We start from the raw sequence: 19,046 nt of genomic DNA on the forward strand, positions 1-19,046 counted from the left end.
TTAGATATTATAGACTTTGTTTTGGATAATTTAAAAGAGGAAAATCCCAATAAACATTGTAGATTTACGCATCATATAAAGAAACTATTTTTTTTACTTCATCATATAATATAACGAGTACATTATTATATATTAAATTATTTGCACAAACTTATAATATTTATACTTAATAATTTAATTTATCTTAAATAAAGACTGTAATAATGAAAACCATGTTTTTCTTTTTATTAATACATAACATTTTTTGCGATATATTGTTTTCGATAATCCCTCTTTTCTTAGTTTGTAAATCTGCCGGTTGACATTGGTTTGATGTAGAAAGAAAAGAAATTGTAAAAATATATAAACTGTATACAGATAGGGGTGAACTGGTGTCATTTGAAATTAAACCTAGCTAGCTCGTCCGCATGCAAAAAACCCTAATTATGTTGTCTCAGTGATGCGCATACAAGTCCACCAATTCTCCAAATATCATATTGAGGCGACACAGACATAATTATGGAGTCAAGAAAAATGATGAGCTCGTTTCTATATATAAACTATCTATGAATCATGAATATTTCCTAACATACCTCTCACGTCTCAACAACTTATATACCATTATCCTCTCCTCTCACACATACTATATACGTGCACTCATTAACATACGTAATCGGAAGACAGCAAAAGATACGATTATTGCATCTGTTAGAAGTATACGTAGTTGAGATCATTCTGATGTGTCAACTCTAATTATTACTTATGATAAAAAAGATACATGCAGGAAAAAAAAATTATGCCATGTCAATGCGTAAAGTAATGTGTAATTAGATACTAAAAGATCTAATTTAATTAATTAAATAGTAAATTGCTGTAAACTTTTAGTATGCGATTAAAATGTAACTTGTGTTGTATGTTATATTCATGCTCGTACGTAATGAGAGATCTTCTTTGGGACGGAAGGGTGGCCCACCCCCAAAATTTTCAGGGTTTATATGCATATCCTATCTTTGTATTTCTCCTGCACATTGATGTTTTTTTTTTTCAACAATCAAAGCTGTTTAGAATTATGAACCCTTCGTTTAATCTTAATTGGGGGAGTGCTGCACTTATTCATGGGCCGTGCTTCTGGTTTCAATGCTTTATTTATTTATTTATTTACAATAATAAACCCTCAACTTAATCTCAATTGGAGTAGTGCTCTTTTTCAAGGGCCTTGTGCTTACTAAAATTATTTTTATTTTTTTAATCAGCCAAATAATATATTAAAAATAATGGTAAAGGCGGGGTACCATAACCCATATACAAAACAGAAAAAAAAGACCCCTGCTAATTATTAATAGTTGCCATATACACCCAATGCAAATATATATATATATATATATAATTCAGTAGCACATGAGAGTACAAAATCCGTTAAAAAAATCCTAAAGAGTGCTATTAATAAATTAGAAAAATACATTTTAATATCTTAAAAGATTTAATTAAAAATATTATCAAATGCCTAAAATCACGCATAGGAAATAATATTATATTTATATATTATAATCTTAATTACTCTGGTCCCTCCAAATTTTTTTCAAGCTCCACCACTGTTTGTAAGCATATCACCAAAACTAGTCCTCAATAAAACCCAAAAAAACTAATTGTGGAGTGTGGACCACGGTATATAAATTATGATGCAGCATGGGGCAAAGGGTATATTTGATTTGATTTGAAGGAAGCAGGACATAAGATAGCACATTTTTGACAGTGGCAGTGGCATACAAAAGAAACGAAACGAAACGGTATCGGGTTTTGTCTATTGTACATTGTCCAACGTCACTTTACAGAATTTTACAGCGCACGCGTCGTAAATGAGAGTGTGTGGGTCGCATACACTTGTATTATTTTTTTTCCCATTTGTTTCTCACAAGTCACAACCTTTGCTAGATGAGTGATAATAGGAGAGAGAGAGAGGTGTTGGAAAGTGCCAAAATGAAGTAGTGCAAGAAAAGCAACAGGCAAAACAGCTAAAGAAGAGAAGAGGGAGAATGATGTGAAAACAAAAAATGTTCGCTTATTCTGTCTGATATTTGGGGTTATTCTCTTATAAGCAACCCCATCTCTCTGTCCCAATCCCAACATACCCCCCACTGGTCCTTTTCCATTCTTTATACAGACACACACAATAAAGAAAAAGAAAAACTACGTTTTCCTTTCACTATTCTTTTTCACCCTCTCCCTCTCTCCCATATATGATCCAATATATTGCTATAATACAATAGAACCAACAACTGTGACAGACAAACTCTGAGTAGTACCTCTTTTATTCTCCTCCTCCTTCTCTTTCATTCTCAAACCACTCTGCCATAGTCTTTTCTTTCACCTCTTAATGAAACCTCTTGGTTTGTGTGGTTGAAACAAACAAAGATAAGTCATAATAATAAATCGGGTTGGATTCGGAAGGGATGATGGCGGTGAGTTCAGCCTGCAAAGATGGGAGCAAGGTGGCACTGGACAACGGCAAGTACGTTAGGTACACACCTGAACAGGTGGAAGCACTGGAGAGGCTCTACCATGAATGTCCAAAACCAAGTTCTCTTCGCCGTCAACAACTCATCAGAGAGTGTCCCATTCTCTCCAACATCGAACCCAAACAGATCAAGGTTTGGTTCCAAAACCGAAGGTAATCAATTAACTACTTCTCCTACCCTCTTCTCCGTTCTTCTATTCTTTCCCTTCCTCTAACCACCTTCACTTTACTTAACTTTCAACTTTCATTTGTATACAACCATACATATATGTCATGTTGAAACTTGAAAGTAATTGAATTTGATTCATTTGATCAAAAGGGTTGCTTGATTGGTGTAAATCTGGCTTCTTTTTTTTTTTTTAAATCTTCTCTTTATGTTTCTTTTCTCCTTTTCCTTTAACCAATGCTTTTATTTTCTATTTTTCATTGACAAAGATTTAAAAAGATTGGTGCTAAATTTTTATTTTTCATGACCAACCTACCAAAGTTCCTGTTTTTCTAGCTAGCTTCTCTTGTCTTCCTCATGGTCTTGTTTATGATTCAAGGCCTTAATTAATTCTTTTGCAGTTAATTATTGGAGGGGGCTAATAATTATGGTGTTTTTGTTTTATTGGTTGCTGCAGGTGCAGAGAGAAGCAGCGGAAAGAAGCGTCACGGCTGCAAGCTGTGAACAGGAAGCTAACAGCAATGAATAAATTACTGATGGAGGAAAACGACAGATTGCAGAAGCAGGTGTCACACCTCGTCTATGAAAACAGCTTTTTCCGCCAACAGACACACAACAACAACGTAATAATAATACTATACTATACTTAACAATCTTCCTTTAATTCTTTCTTTCATTGCATACTATTTTAACTTCTCTTATGATTCCTAGTTTTGTTTGGTTAAATTAATATATCAATCAAGAGGCTTATGCAAACAAAAATGAATACTCATTACTCATAACTATTGCAATGATTTTATTTCATCATGTGATGTATGAACAGGCTACGCTTGCCACAACAGACACAAACACAAGCTGTGAGTCGGTGGTGACGAGTGGTCAGCGGAACTTGACACCGCAGCAGCATCCACCGAGGGATGCTAGCCCTGCAGGGTGAGTGAATCTGAAAAAAAAAGAAAGAAAGAAAAGCATTGCTGGTTCTTGTTGGATCCTATGTTTTTTTTTCTCTGTCCTTGTACTGATGGAATATTATTATTCTTGTGCTTTGCGTTGTCTTCTTTGTCTCTATGCTGCAGACTTTTGTCCATTGCAGAGGAGACTTTAGCAGAGTTTCTTTCAAAGGCCACTGGAACTGCTGTCGAGTGGGTCCAAATGCCTGGGATGAAGGTTACCGCACTTTTCTTTTCTTTCCCTATCAAACAGTTAATGCCATTTCCATTTACTGAAAAAAAAGTACATCCACCATAAATTAAGCAAAACCAACTTATGTGTTAATTGAACACATCACCTTCCTTAGTTCCTAGCTCCTATCCTCTACGGACTAAACTGTTTTTCCTTATTTATTTTGTATTTTATCAAAGCCTCATACAAATTTTGTTTTGAAGCATCAATTAAACATCTTGATTTTATAATTTCTAAAAACACACATCAAATGATTTCTTGGTTTTTTCTAGTTAATGTGGAAAGCAGATGGAATTTTACTATTTCAGTTATTGGGTGTGCTAATTTTGATTTGAAAGACACTATGCTAGTGTTGTCTAGTACTATTTAATACTTTGGCCATGCACTTGTTTTTTTTTTTTTTGTTAATTGCGTAATGTAAATACTAATTTTTGTTCTGAATGTTTGTAGCCTGGTCCGGATTCCATTGGAATCGTTGCTATTTCTCACGGTTGCCCTGGAGTGGCTGCACGTGCTTGCGGCCTTGTGGGTCTAGAACCTACCAGGGTAAGTTCCTTCCTCTTTGATATTAATTTAGAGGACTAATCCCATTGTGAAGTAAGTGGGGATGCATATATTGGTTGAATATGAAAATGTAAAATGTTGGGTGCAGGTTGCCGAAATCCTCAAAGATAGGCTCTCATGGTTTCGTGATTGCCGAACTGTGGATGTTCTAAATGTGATGTCCACTGGAAATGGTGGAACTATTGAGCTGCTTTACATGCAGGTACTATAGTCTATAGCTAATATAGTCTGTATATCTGAAATATTTGGAATTGAAGCCTTGCTAAATGCACATTTTAACATATGGTTTAGTTGTATGCGCCAACAACTTTGGCACCTGGTCGTGACTTCTGGTTGCTGCGTTACACATCACTTTTGGAGGACGGTAGTTTTGTGGTATGTGCCATTGTTATTTGTTATTTTCAAAATATTTCTTCAGTTTTCTTTCACTCCTTCAGCCTAACTCAAGTGCTTATGTGATTTTGGCAATGTTAGGTCTGTGAAAGATCACTTAACAACACTCAGAATGGTCCTGCTATGCCCCCAGTGCAGCATTTTGTTAGAGCAGACATGCTGCCAAGCGGGTATTTGATAAGACCCTGCGAAGGAGGGGGATCCATTATTCATATTGTCGATCATATGGTTCTAGAGGTTTGTATTGTAATAAATACCTCGATTAAAAGATGTGAATTTGTTCCTTGCTTGATAATTTACATTTGACTTACTGGTTCAGCCCTGGAGTGTACCTGAAGTTTTGCGCCCACTGTATGAGTCATCAATGCTGCTAGCTCAAAGGACAACTATGGCGGTAAGACTATTGTTTCTTCCTATTAGCTTTCACTATACTCCTGTGATTGTACTGTTTTTATTAACCTTAATTTGTATTTTTACTTGCTAAGGATTGTTCTAATTGTAATTGTAATTGTCATTCAGGCCTTACGTCATTTGAGGCAAATTTCTCAAGAGGTTTCTCAGCCAAGTGTAACTGGATGGGGAAGAAGGCCTGCAGCTTTGCGTGCACTGAGTCAGAGATTGAGCAAGTTTGTGCCATTAATTATTCTTTATTTGACATAATTGACAAGTTATGGATACTAACTTAAACTTCCTCTTTTGCAGGGGCTTTAATGAAGCAGTCAATGGGTTTGCAGATGATGGCTGGTCCATGTTAGAGAGTGATGGCATTGATGATGTCACCCTTCTTGTGAATTCCTCACCTAGCAAGATGATGGGAGTTAGCCTTGTCTATAACAACAATGGATTTCCTTCTGTGAGCAGTTCTGTGCTATGTGCCAAAGCATCCATGTTGCTGCAGGTATGCATTTTAATTCTCAATCAAAGTGGATTGATTCTTTTCCTCTCCAATTTTCATCTACTTTCATTGTATATAGTTGTCTCATACTCTCTTTCTGTCCTTGTAGAATGTCCCTCCAGCAATTCTTCTTAGATTCTTGCGGGAGCACCGATCAGAATGGGCAGACAGCAGTATTGATGCTTACTCAGCTGCTGCCATCAAAGCTGGTCCCTGTAGCTTGCCAGGGGCCCGATCAGGAGGTTTTGGCGGTCAGGTTATTCTTCCACTAGCTCACACAATTGAGCATGAAGAGGCAAGTTATTTGGTCCTAATAAACACACTTTTTTGGCCTTGAATTTTTGGATTAACATTCTTGTGGTTTTATCGGAGTGTTTATTGCATACTTACTGACATTTGATCTCTAAAACAGTTCATGGAGGTTATCAAGCTTGAAAACATGGGCTACTATAGGGACGACATGAGTATACCTGGTGATGTTTTCCTCTTGCAAGTAAGTAATTATTTTACAATAGCATTTTCTTCAACATATTTATTTCCAGGTGCTCAACCCTATTGCCAACTAATCAACCATGGTTTCCACTCTATGCAAAGAATAAGATGCACCACATATCAGGAATGGGGATTTGAACAGTTGTAGGAATATTTTAGACCAGGGATCTATGTTTGAAATATGAACAAGTGTTAATTGGGGTTTTAATTGAATAGCTGTAACAATGATATCTGTGCATATAGTTCAGAAGGTTTTTTCCAACCCAAAGTCCAAAGCTAACAGTCTTTGTGGTTGCCCCTGTCCACAGCTTTGCAGTGGAGTGGATGAGCATGCGGTTGGCACCAGTGCAGAACTTGTTTTTGCTCCAATTGACGCATCTTTCTCTGATGATGCACCCATTTTACCTTCTGGTTTTCGCATCATACCTCTAGATTCTGGCACAGTAAGTCTATTAGCTAGCATATAGTTTGATTGTATTGTTTTTGAAATTGGTTGTTTGAGTAAGGATTTGATTTTCTGTTTTCTGTTATTTTGGTGGTCTCATATTGATGTGATATGATGCAGGATGCTGCTAGTCCAAACCGTACACTTGATTTGGCTTCTGCACTTGAGGTTGGCACAACAGCAAACAAAGCAGCTAGTGACAACTCAGCTCATTCTGGGAGCACAAAGTCTGTGATGACAATAGCATTCCAGTTTGCATTCGAAGTTCACCTTCAAGAGAACATAGCAACCATGGCCAGGCAATATGTTCGTAGCATCATTGCATCTGTTCAGAGGGTTTCATTAGCACTTTCTCCTTCGCGCTTTGGTTCTCACAATGCTTTTCACTTACCACCTGGCACTCCTGAGGCACAAACACTTGCTCGATGGATCTGTAACAGCTATCGGTATGTTACTTATAACCTTGACTATGCATAACTGAATTTTCTTGAATTACCATGGAAGCACAGCCTATATTAGTCTAACACATGGTCTATTTTGATTATCTTCCTGGCAGGTTCTATCTTGGGGTAGAACTTCTAAAATGTGAAGGCAGTGAGTCCATTCTCAAGTCTCTTTGGCATCACTCGGATGCAGTTTTGTGCTGCTCTTTAAAGGTGATTTCTTTATTCCCACTTATGTTAATTAATTTCATTTGTGATGTTCTACACTAATACTTTTGTAAGAATTTGATTATTTTTTTAAATGGATGTCAGTTTTTATTTCAGCTTGTATTAGACAATTTGTTGTTTCCCATGTCATGAGCCTATATATCCTTATCCTTATTTACTATCTTGAGTTTTATTTCCATCATTTTTCTTATTCTACAATGATAGTATTAAGGAAATTATAACTTAATATATATGATTTTTCCAGGCATTACCCGTTTTCACGTTTGCAAATCAAGCTGGACTTGACATGCTTGAGACAACTTTGGTTGCACTTCAAGACATCACTCTGGAAAAGATTTTTGATGACAATGGAAAGAAAACTCTGTGCACTGAGTTCCCCCAGATAATGCAGCAGGTAAAGTATTTTTTTTTTTACTGAACCGAATGAAATTCATTTTTCATTTTGATTACTTATAACTAAGTAGAATTTCATTTATTTAAATGCTATTATTTTGGTGCAGGGTTTCATGTGTATTCAAGGTGGTATCTGTTTATCCAGCATGGGAAGGCCAGTGTCCTATGAGAGAGCAGTTGCATGGAAAGTGTTAAACGAAGAAGAATCCGCCCATTGCATCTGTTTTATGTTCATCAATTGGTCCTTTGTCTAATATATTAAACAGTATTAGGATGTAGGAAAGAAAAGTAGAGCACAAGAGTACCTAACTTTGGCGAATCCCTAGAATGCTTTAAAACTCTAGTGGGCATATGCGCCACCAAGATCTATCTATGGCCCCATTTGTTTTATTTTTATCATCGCTCCTTATTTTCTTTTATGCTTCTTTAATATTCGTGCATATCACTTTTTTTTAGTTATGTTTTTTCATATTCTAATATTAATAATTCATGTCATAGCCACAAGAGCATGGCATAACTTTGGCTGAGCAACCTTAACAAAGGAAAGTCCTGCGGGTAGACTAGAAACCTTTATTTGAGAATGTTATAGTCCACAGCTTTCAGTATCCTTTTCGTAGCATCCTCAGCCAATAAAGTTTGAAGTAAAACATGTTATAGGAATATCGTGATGTTGTTGGAAAGACAATATAAGTGTCTCCATTAGATGGTAACATGTGATCAGTGATGTTTCTCCATCCTCTACCGTTGGATTCAAACACAGATTATGGGTAGTTTGATTTGTACGTAATATTTTGGTAATCATAAAGTCTCATATTGCTTGAAATCGAGATTTAGGATAAATATCATTTTCTCTCAACCAATCGAGATATCTTTTATTTAGGATAAAATCTTAACGAGCTTGGAAATTTTTTACCAGGCTCCATAGTATATGGTTAAAATCTCAAGCACTTCATGATTTCCCAATTTGATATGCCTATATATCTAGTTCGTACAAAAGAATTTGACACTTGATATACCCTTCTATGTTTTTTTCTTTTCCTAAAGCCATAATTACAAGCCGTCCATATTAAGCATCCCGAAAGATGAAGAGTAGAGACTTGACTGCAAGTTTATGAGAAATTATGGTGAATATTTATGAAAACTGTTATCAAGATTTGAGTGCATTAACATTTTCCATGAACCAAGACACCTTTGATAATCAGTAGTCAGTCAGTACTTAGGACTTTCCTCTCCTTCCTTCTAATTTTACCCTGATATAAGCAGAATTAAACTGGTGCTATATATGATGATGATATTGATAGAAGTTAAGCTCCGGCTGAAACTATTTCCTTTGCTTTATACTTACGTGACATAACTGTAACTAAAACATGAAGTGGTAACGAAATTATAACTTGCTCAGTAATTACCAAGTAACAAGCACAAGTAGTAAATTAAGCTTTAAAGTTTAAACTGCTTCTTTCATTTCTTAATCGTTGAAAAAATAAGAACAATTATATATATATATATATATATATATATATATATATATATATATATATATTAAATAATAGAATAAAGTCAATAAAGTAGTAATTAAGAAAGTCTATAGCTGAAATCACGGGCAATGGCAGCAAAAGTCTATAGGTCTAGCTGTGTAGGGGACAAGGAAAGAACATGAGTACTGCCTCAAGGGAAGAACAACAAACAGAACTGAACGCAGTCTCAACAAGGACATTGTATTTTAGCAGATACCAGGTTTCTGCAACATGTCAGGTTAATTTTGAATTTTTTTAATTTCTTGGTTTGTCAGCAGGTGAAATGCAAAACCCAGACAATTGCATAATCTCAGTGATTTGATGAGTTTTTTTTTTTTTTTTTTTTTCCGGATCAGGATATCCCTGATCAGAGTTCTTGTTAAACAATTGCAAATAAAATGAAAATACAACAAGAATTCAGCATTCTTTTGTCTTTGTTTGTGGATTGTTTTGATTATCATCTTATTTATTTTGGCCGAATTCTCATGTGTCTATGAAATATCTTTTGTAGCTTCTCCTCTGGATTCAACTGCACAGACCGGACAGTCAAGTGGGGGTGATTGGCAAGAACAAGTGTATCAACATGTAATATGTTATTTTCTTATAATTTTTTTCCTTATTAAATTAAATGTGTGCGGCAGGAAGTGCTTTAACCAAAACAAATTTTTATTTTTTGGTTTTCCATAAGAATCATTTTTTTATTATTATCTTTTTATCCTCGGACTCAGTTGTAACAACGGTAAACATAGCTATCAATGTCAAATCCAGTATAACATTGCGAATAAATAGTGGAGAAAATTGCTCAAAATTCCTGCACTGGTAGGAGATTGCAAGGTTTCTAATGCATTGATTATTTGTTTCTGGCAGATTAAATCTATGAAAGAAAGTTACTTGCCAGAGTTGAATGAAATGTACCAAAAGATTGCTACCCAACTTCAACAGGTATGATTTGTCAGACAATTTTTAATAACTGCTATTGATAAATAATCTTTTTCCATTATTGTTATTCTTGCAAACTCTAGAGATTGTAGCATGTTCTAAGCCCTATATCAGGTCATCACCTTTCCTCAAAGGGAGTCCTTTATTGTTGTTTTTTCCTCGTAAATTATTTTTACTATGTTTAACCCTGTATCTTTCCTTTATCAGCACAATTCCCTTCCAACACAACCAAAGTTAGATCAACTTGAAAAGATGAATGTATTTAAAATGCTGGAACGTATTATAGCATTCCTTCAGGTTTCTAAGAGCAACATCTCACCCAATTTCAAGGAGAAACTAGGTTCATATGAGAACCATATTATAAACTTCATAAATAGAAAAAGACATAAGAAAGCTATGCCTCCAATGCAGTCAAGGCAACTTCCCCTACCTCATATTGATTGGCAAGAAGAAGTGTATCAAAAGGTAAGGTAATGTACTTTTTTGTTATCATTTTATTTCTAAGTGAATTGGATTGAACAGCAGATATTTGTCAAATGAACAAAACCCAAAATGATGAAGAATGATGACTTTTATTGTGAGAAATTATCAAGAAGAAAATGAAACTCTTCAGTAGTCTTGTAGGAAAAATAATGAGAACTCTTCTTAAATCCATACTACTCAATGTTTATATATGTTGATGGACCTTCACATAATATTTGAAAAAATGTGTAATGTAGCAGTAGAAATTACTTGTGCTTTACCCAATAAGGATTTTTTTTGTTTTTTTTTCTAGAGTTAATTTCTTTTAGTGCTGTCGTTTTATTCTCTATTGGTTATTTGTATTGAGAATATCTGGTAATTGTTAACATGTCTTTGTGTTGATATGAATGGTATTTCTTTAGTGAGATTTTTGAAGTTTTCAATTTAATATTCAAAGTCATGGTTGGTGTGCTTAAGTTCCACATCTAGTAGTATGGTACGCTTGATGGAGTATTAAGTGACATGGTTCTCCAAGTGTTTAGGTGCTTATCTTACATGCATGATGTGTGCACAATTAAGCATGAAATTTATAATGCATTACAAAATGAGAAATTTTTTATCATCCTTCCTTAGTGGAACAATGGTACAAATTTTCTTGCACAAGAGACGACAAGGTTTCTAATTAACCGATCCCTATTTGATTTGGTTGATTTTATTTTGCAGATTAAGTCCATGAAAGAAAATTACTTGCCAGAGTTGAATGAAATGTACCAAAAATCTGCTAGTAAACTTCAGCGGGTATGCTTAGTCAGATAAATTTTTAACAACTGCTCTATGAATAAACCAGCCTTTTCCATTATTATTATTGTTATTATTATTATTATTATTTTGGTAATCTCTAAAGATTGCTAAGCACTATTAAGTCATCACCTTTCCTGAAAGTGAAAGGGTGCCCTTTATTATTTTTTTTCTCATCAATTATTTTTAATGTGTTTAACCTTGTACCTTTTTTTTTTTTTTTTCTTTATCAGCATACCTCCCTTCCACAACAACCGAAGTCATATAAACTCGAAAAGTTGAAGAAATTTATGAAGATGTTGGAATGTGCTATAGCATTCCTTCAGGTTTCAAAGAGCAATATGTCACCTAATTACAGGTTGAAACTGGATTCATGTGAGAAGCAGATTATAAAGATCATAAATATAAATAGACCTAAGAAAATCGTGCCTCCACTGCAATATGGACAATTTCCCCCACCTCATATGCAGTCTCATTAAAATCAAGTGAACTCTCAATTGCAAACAACAAATATGCAAGGAGGCTTTGTAGCAGCAACCCAGTAGAATAATATGACAAGCATGCAACATATTTATCTATTTGGTGTATCTATAGGACAACAAAGTTAGATGGATTCAATGCAGCCAATTACCAAATCAGATTCAGAACCAGAAACTGTTCTTAACTGCCTGCAACAGATTTCCTGTGAGTTCACTTTGACAAAACCCTGATAGTGTTACCTAGGAAATTCGTTTTTGCACTTTATTTAATTGTCATTTTTATTAATCATTTAGCTTGAGAGACATCAACGAGTAAAGGAAGCTTACCCTTATGCGTTCTAGTGCTTTTAATTTGTTTATGACGTACGCCAATGTTGTTGAACATATTGGACAAACTAGTTGTTGCTCAAGGTTCACTTGTAGTTAAGTTTTTGAAGTTATGTGAAAGTTGTTTAAATAATTGTAAGAATATATTTTCTTTATCCAATTTAGTGCATAGTTAATTTAACATTTTTAAAATAGGAATTATATATTTTTCCTTTTTTAAATAATTATTTTAAAAAAATTAAACTAAACATATGCTTAATCCGAATAATTGAATAAGTTCGATTATTATTTTTAACTTGAGTTGGATAATGAATATCAACAACGAAAAAATAAGACCTGGTAATTCTGTATGACAAAGAGTCGTTTTTTCTTCTTTATGACAGATATTCAATGATTATTGTGATAATTAATTATTATTCAGAAAAAAATCTCGTCATGACTACTGGTCATCACGGTTACGATTTCGTTTTCAATGAAGGAATCTTTATCAATATTTTTGGTCACTTTATTTAATTGTCATTTGTCACCAAACAAAACCATTTCCTTCAAATTTACTCGAAATGGTTAGAATATTGTAAAATAATAAGACTCTTGAATATAATTCAAGCACCTTAAAGCAAATAAAAAATCTATTCGCAGGAACTGGACTTAATTTTCTTAAACAAGGTTTTAGTTTTAAATCCTGTGGATAGGATAATTAACTAAGTTTTCCACAAAAATTACTTATTCGCAAAACTAATAAAAACTCCTCGCTAATAGAATTGCATACTAATGGACTTATCACTGAATAAGCCGAAAGGCTTATTAATGGCTAATGTGTTTATCACATACTCAAAATTAGTTAAAATCAAAATATATTGCAATTTATAGTTAAATAAATACTGATATTTTATTAAAAAGATCTGATATTCAAATTTAATAAGTACTTTTTTTAAAAAAATAAAAAACTTACAATTTGACTTATTTAACTAAAATGATTTTTCTACCTTAAAAAAACAAACGATTGTTCATCTAAAAAAAACTAAAAGATTTTTTTAAATAGCATGAAACTGACTTTTTTTTAATAAAGCTCAATCAAACCTTAAATGGACAAGGTTAGAGGCCTCCTATGAAGATTATAATTAGGAGAAGAGATAATTGGTTAGATTGTATGAACTATAATTTTCCTCGTTTAAGGTGATCTAATTCAACTCATTTAACAAAAAAATAAAATTTAAGTTATTTTAAAAATTTATTTAGTTAAATAGATTATGTTACACATCTTAAGAAAAAACTTATTAAATCTGAGGAACCAACCCGTTTAATGATAATGTTTTATAATAAAAATATTATTATTAATATGTTATAATTATTTTATTTAAATTAGAAAATTATTTTAATAAATTAATGATTGAAATCATTTTAATTAATATTTAAAATATGTTAATTCATACAAAGTATAGATAGATAATAAGAATATGAACTATTTTCTTTTTCATGAGACGTAAAAACTTTTGTTAACATGTAATGGGATGCAGCGGGGATGATATATTGCTTATTCAGATTTTGACTGGACTTTTTATCTTTTCTCAACTGCATTATAAAACAACTCCTGGTGGAATTGAATGACAAGGGTGGGCTCACCTTCCTCGTTATGTTGCCCATTTGTGTCCATTAGGCAATTAGCATAGCGTGAGGTAGCTATATCGATTTAAAGCTGAAAATTGCCTGTATATGATTATAAAGCATTTCACAATTTTGAATCTCTCGGATTCCATTTCAAGAAAACGTTGAGTGGCTATAAATGATTAAAAACTCAAGCACTTCTATGATATTGATATCCCTATTTGATATGCTTTCTAAATTTATATATCTAGTTCCTACAAAAGAATTTGACACTTGATATACCCTTCTAAGTATGTTTCTTTTCCTAAAGCTATCCTTACACAGCGTCCTTATCAAGCATCATGAAATTGAAAGATGAAGAGTAGAGTCTGTAAAAAAAAAGAGGTGAAGAGTAGAGACTTTGAGAGCGATATGTGTCACATTCATTGATTCCATTTCTTACCTTCCGCTAATTCCTTTCCCCTTTGAGTCCATTCTTCTGGTCAAATTTATGAAAACTACTCTCAATATTTCACTGCATGTTTTAACATTTTCTATATATGAACCATGACAACTTGTTTCATCATCAGTACTTAGGACTTAATTTCTCTCCTTCCGTTGCAATGGTTTGTTTCTTACATCTACAAAGCAAAATTTAACTTGCGCTATACAGCTTATTGATTGAAATTATATAGCTTATTCTCTGACTGAAACTATTCCATTTCCTTTATGTATAAATTACATAACTGTAACTAAAACTGGAAGATGTAAACTGTTAGAGGGAAAAATAGCCCTAATGCTAGCTAAATTAAAGGAAGATAAAAGGGGAAATAAAGATACTCAAAATATTTTATTCATTGTCTGATTTTCTTATAGAGAAATACATTTATATATAGGCCTAATCGATATCAATCAGTGGATATTAATTATTCATGTGTCAATATCATATTATTCTAAAATAAAACTACAATAAATATTAAGACCATCCAATATAGTTTTTTTTGTCATTAAAGTTTAAGAATATATTTGAGCCTTCTTAGGCCATCCTAACATCAAGGAATTATAATTTGCTCTGGAATTGCTAGAAGTAGTAAATTAAACTTTAAATTGCTCCTTTCATTTCTTAATTGTTGAAAAAATAAGAATAATTTGGTAACCGAGAAAGATTTAATGCAAGAGAAAATAGTATTGACAATGTAAATTAAATTTTGTATGTCTAGAAATCAAAATCAGTATGAGAAGGTTTATAATAACACACATATCTTGTTTAACCAAGTAAGTTAGACAATATTAACATGCGTAAATTGTGTCATCCAATTATAATCATGTATGATAGTTTTGTTGATTTTTATCATAATTATTTTAAAAATCATGTAAACAATGATTTCTTATTGATTTTTTTTTTGTCGGTAGAAATCAAACCTAGGTACCAGAGAATTTATAACAGCCTAAGTATTTTGTTCAAGTTAAACCTCTTTTTTGTTTCTTATTGATAGACACAATAAAACAAGGTGTATAAAAGTTAAGCTCTTAAAACAAAGATACTTCTAAAAGTTATCCCTCATCCCTCATAGTTGTGTAGCATATTGATAACGGTAAAATATGAGTTAATTTAATAATCAATTTTGACTAAGAATGATTGTAATTTCTTCACTTTGTTGTTGTTTTTAATAAAATAATGAAGAAATTAATATTTTTTCAATTTTTGATCAGCAGAAGTCAAAATAAAAAGATTTGAAGTACTTTAGAGGAAAATTAATATAAAAACTAGAAGAAAAAACCTTGAAGAAAAATTAGAAGAATTGGACAACTCGTTCAACGCGCAAGACCGGCTCAACGCGTGTGTTCGCTTAGCGACTAGCTCAGGCTTAGTGCTAAGAAGGGCCACGAGAAAGCCTAAGGTCGCGCTTAGCGCGAACACCGCGCTAAGGGTGTGATTATACTACCATTCTCGCTAAGCCCAGGAGTGTGCGTTCAACACGAAGTCAATGTGAAAAGTAAGTTACTTTAGACCTATAAAAGAAATAGGAAGCAAAAGTCATTGATATGAGACTCAGAGTTATCTAACAAATACATCCTAAGTTTGAGTATCTCTAATAGGATAAACCCTTTTTTTATGTCCATTATCTCATTCTCTTTCTTTAGCCATTTAATCCCTTATTCCATCCTTAGCCCCTGAAGTGTAAAGTCTCTTATAGTTATAAGAGGCTAAATCCCTGTTGTTGGGAGTCTGGCAAGCCAACTCCTGTAATGTATCTTTCTATTATCCATTTAATATAATTCTATTTCTATTACTCTTCTTTGTTTATTATTGACTAATCATCTATATAGTGTTTAGGAGATAATGCATTGAAAAATGATTATTTTCTAAATAACTAGGAAGGGTATCTAAATGAAATCATGACTAGAATTAGATTGATATTCATTTAGCCTATTTCATATATCTATGATCTTAATGCGATTTATTATTTTTATCTTTGCAAATAAATTTGGGAGAAATGAATAAATAAATTAGACTTTTTATGCGGAAAATCAAAGAAAGAGTGTCTTAGTAGATCTGGGTAAAAACAAGGAATTTCATTAGATAGGAAAAATCACTAACATTGCATCACAAGTAGTTTTGACATGTTAGATCCCAACATAATCACATTCTGAATTCATCTTTATGTATTTAAATTATTGTTTATTTTTCTTGCTACCTTTTTCTTTTCTTTTACCCTCAAATTTCATACTTACAATTTTTTATTTCTTATAATTGCTTAATAATTAGATTTGCATCACTTTAAATACAACTAATGTCTCTCTGAATTCAATACTCAAACTTTCAAGTACTTTATTACTTGAGATAATTTGATATAGCTGCGAAAGAGTTAATACATGTACATGTAAGAACAAAGCCTAGTTCAACTCAAGCGCACATTAAGACAACAGGGCATATATAACATAAGGGACTGGTTTGTGCTTTACTTTACCATAGTTACTGTAAATTGGAAAGGAAATCGACCCCAGAGTTCACTGAAAGTGTCTTTTGTTTTTTGAAGTGGTAGGGATTGATGTGATCTTTGACCCAGCACCTACACTAAGGAATTAGAGACAAACCGAGGTATTATGGAATAAAGTTGAAATTACAGACAAAAAGTAAAGTATCTTTTAGATTCATTACTATAGAATGACTACATCCCTACTTTCAATTGACTAGATTTAAAACAAAGCAAGATTTGTGTCGCCATTCGATTCGCTGCATCGGATTAAGCGAAAGTCACAATAATAATTGGCGTATCAATATGCATTTTCGGCTAATTAAGCACAAGTGCTGCTACGTACATGCTCAAAGTCAATGTGGAAATCTTTCAATGCTGATCATTGAAATTTACTCATTACTTTTTAATTCTAACTCCAAGTTAACATCTTATAACATTAAATTGTTTACATGTCTTCTACTCTTCTTAGCCTAATAAACTAATGTAACAATTTTGTGAAAATTATATGTGCATATATAACAGCATTAACATATTCTCTAAGCAGTTTTCTCTAATTAGGTGTTCAGTGCTTGTTTAACTACCTCCCTACAGTATCTAATGTATCCCTTTTTCCTGTTGCGTACCATGCTTGGTTTCACGCTCAAGAATGGCAATAGTTTTCATACTAGAACTTTTTCTAATATTGCATGGGTCAATAGCACTAGGTAACCCCTTTTTTCTCCACTTTGAACTCCATAAATTGTGTAAGTGGGTGGGTGTGTGCAATATCCGATGGGTTGCACGTGGATCCAATACTATCATTAAGAACGTTAAAGTCTGAAAACAAAAGCCAGCTGTCTTTTATGAAAGAAGCATTCATGAAAATTGTGTTTGTTGTGATCTACTACAAAGTAAAGAAAAATGCGAAGACATTAACAATTCAAACACTTCCTACTATCAAAGAAGAAGACTTTACCAAAATAAAATCAGAGGAAAAGGGGCTTTTTTGACTTGAAAGAATGAAGCCAAATGAACTTTTGCATGGTCTCCGAGGGCTATAATTGAAATTTTGGGGGGCTTTTGAGAAAAACAAGCATTGAAGCAGATCATATCCTTATGCCAGCCAGACTGAGCTGGTTTGCCCCTCATAATGTCAGCTAGTTTTATATTTTTATGCTTAGACTCATCTTTGCTGATGGAATCTTCTAACTGTGGAAACCCTCCAAGAGTTCTGATTGAAGAAAACAAAAATTTGCTTAAAAGAAAAAAGGAGGAAAAACTTATTAAAAATAAAAAAGGGAACTCTTAGCACTACCATCATAACATGGAAGGAAGGTGGGTCACGAGAGTTTGTGGTCTGGCCTGGTTGGGAAGATCCCCATGTACTACTTACTTTTAACTAGTACTAAGTGGAATGCATTTAGTGCTTCTTAATCACACACTAACCCAAATTAAGATGAGGATTACTCTGGAGCCCATGTAGTGCTTATAGCAACTTATTATACCACGAGAAAGAAATAAATCTTAAGGAATGTATTTGGTCTAGGGTACATAATTATGCCATAAAATCTCCTTTCCCCCATTTCCTGTTCTTTGTATACTCATATATTAAAATATATAATTTGGTGGGAGTGAGATTTTCACTTTTCTTATTTTTCAATTAAATATTTTTAATACTAATTATGTTTCTTCTTTCTTTTGTAGATATGCATTTTACATACTTGTCTTATAATTAGTAAAAAAAATAATCTCTCAACCATTTTAAATGACCTGATCTTTTTAGTCATCTGTATATCCCTTTTAATTTTAATTACCTCCTTCATATTTATCTCTAAATTCAATTTAATAGTATTTTCTAAAAGAAATTTGGTTAAAAATGACCTTATATAAAAAATAAATTATTTTTTATAAATCAAAAATATAATTAATATATTCCAATATATTCACTATAAATTTTATTCAGATAAAAATAAGCATGTCGTACCCGTAGTTAAAATAAAATACATGCTAAAATGCAATTTGTTATTTATTTTGTTGACAAGACACTTTTAAATTCGAGGTAAAGGAAAAAAGGGATATTAGGAAATTGGGATAATCAAATGTTGGTTTTAGCATGTGTCCATACATGTAACCAAGTAAGAGACAATTAGCAAAAAATTAAATCCGATGTTTGAGTGTAATTTAAGTTTGTTATGTATGAAAGGAGACCAGACGCCCATCTTCAGTGATTGTGCATGTACAGCCATCATCATAGATTCAAACTTGCATCATGAACACAAAAAAAAGAA

The 19,046-nt window shown here is 33.0% G+C and overlaps 2 protein-coding genes across 2 annotated transcripts; both read left to right on the forward strand.

Moving 5' to 3' along the window:
* Window positions 1-1,987: 1,987 nt before the first annotated feature.
* On the forward strand, window positions 1,988-8,089 carry LOC100797291 (homeobox-leucine zipper protein ATHB-8-like). Its single transcript, XM_003526448.5, has 18 exons — window positions 1,988-2,647; window positions 3,118-3,283; window positions 3,484-3,593; window positions 3,737-3,827; window positions 4,293-4,388; window positions 4,495-4,608; window positions 4,698-4,781; window positions 4,881-5,036; window positions 5,119-5,193; window positions 5,319-5,425; window positions 5,502-5,697; window positions 5,804-5,989; window positions 6,107-6,187; window positions 6,495-6,629; window positions 6,752-7,077; window positions 7,188-7,287; window positions 7,547-7,696; window positions 7,803-8,089. The coding sequence occupies exons 1-18, from the start codon at window positions 2,430-2,432 to the stop codon at window positions 7,947-7,949; spliced, it is 2,538 nt and encodes an 845-aa protein (XP_003526496.1). The 5' UTR covers window positions 1,988-2,429; the 3' UTR covers window positions 7,950-8,089.
* A 1,291-nt stretch (window positions 8,090-9,380) lies between these two features.
* On the forward strand, window positions 9,381-12,358 carry LOC100797838 (uncharacterized). The gene is given in 6 exon segments (NM_001254063.2): window positions 9,381-9,447; window positions 9,721-9,794; window positions 10,077-10,151; window positions 10,356-10,613; window positions 11,334-11,408; window positions 11,642-12,358. Coding segments are annotated over 6 exon segments (735 nt in total). The 5' UTR covers window positions 9,381-9,440; the 3' UTR covers window positions 11,888-12,358.
* The last annotated feature ends 6,688 nt before the right edge of the window (window positions 12,359-19,046 follow it).

This window comes from Glycine max, chromosome 6 (genome assembly GCF_000004515.6).
Source record: "Glycine max cultivar Williams 82 chromosome 6, Glycine_max_v4.0, whole genome shotgun sequence".
NCBI classification, from domain to species: Eukaryota; Viridiplantae; Streptophyta; class Magnoliopsida; order Fabales; family Fabaceae; genus Glycine; species Glycine max.

Bases quoted from the DNA above. Each gene is read 5' to 3' on its own strand.
- LOC100797291 (XM_003526448.5), top strand. From the start codon at position 2,430: ATGATGGCGGTGAGTTCAGCCTGCAAAGATGGGAGCAAGGTGGCACTG. The intron at 5,426-5,501 runs GTTTGTGCCATT...CCTCTTTTGCAG, and splicing joins CTGAGTCAGAGATTGAGCAA to GGGCTTTAATGAAGCAGTCA. The intron at 7,078-7,187 runs GTATGTTACTTA...TCTTCCTGGCAG, and splicing joins TGGATCTGTAACAGCTATCG to GTTCTATCTTGGGGTAGAAC.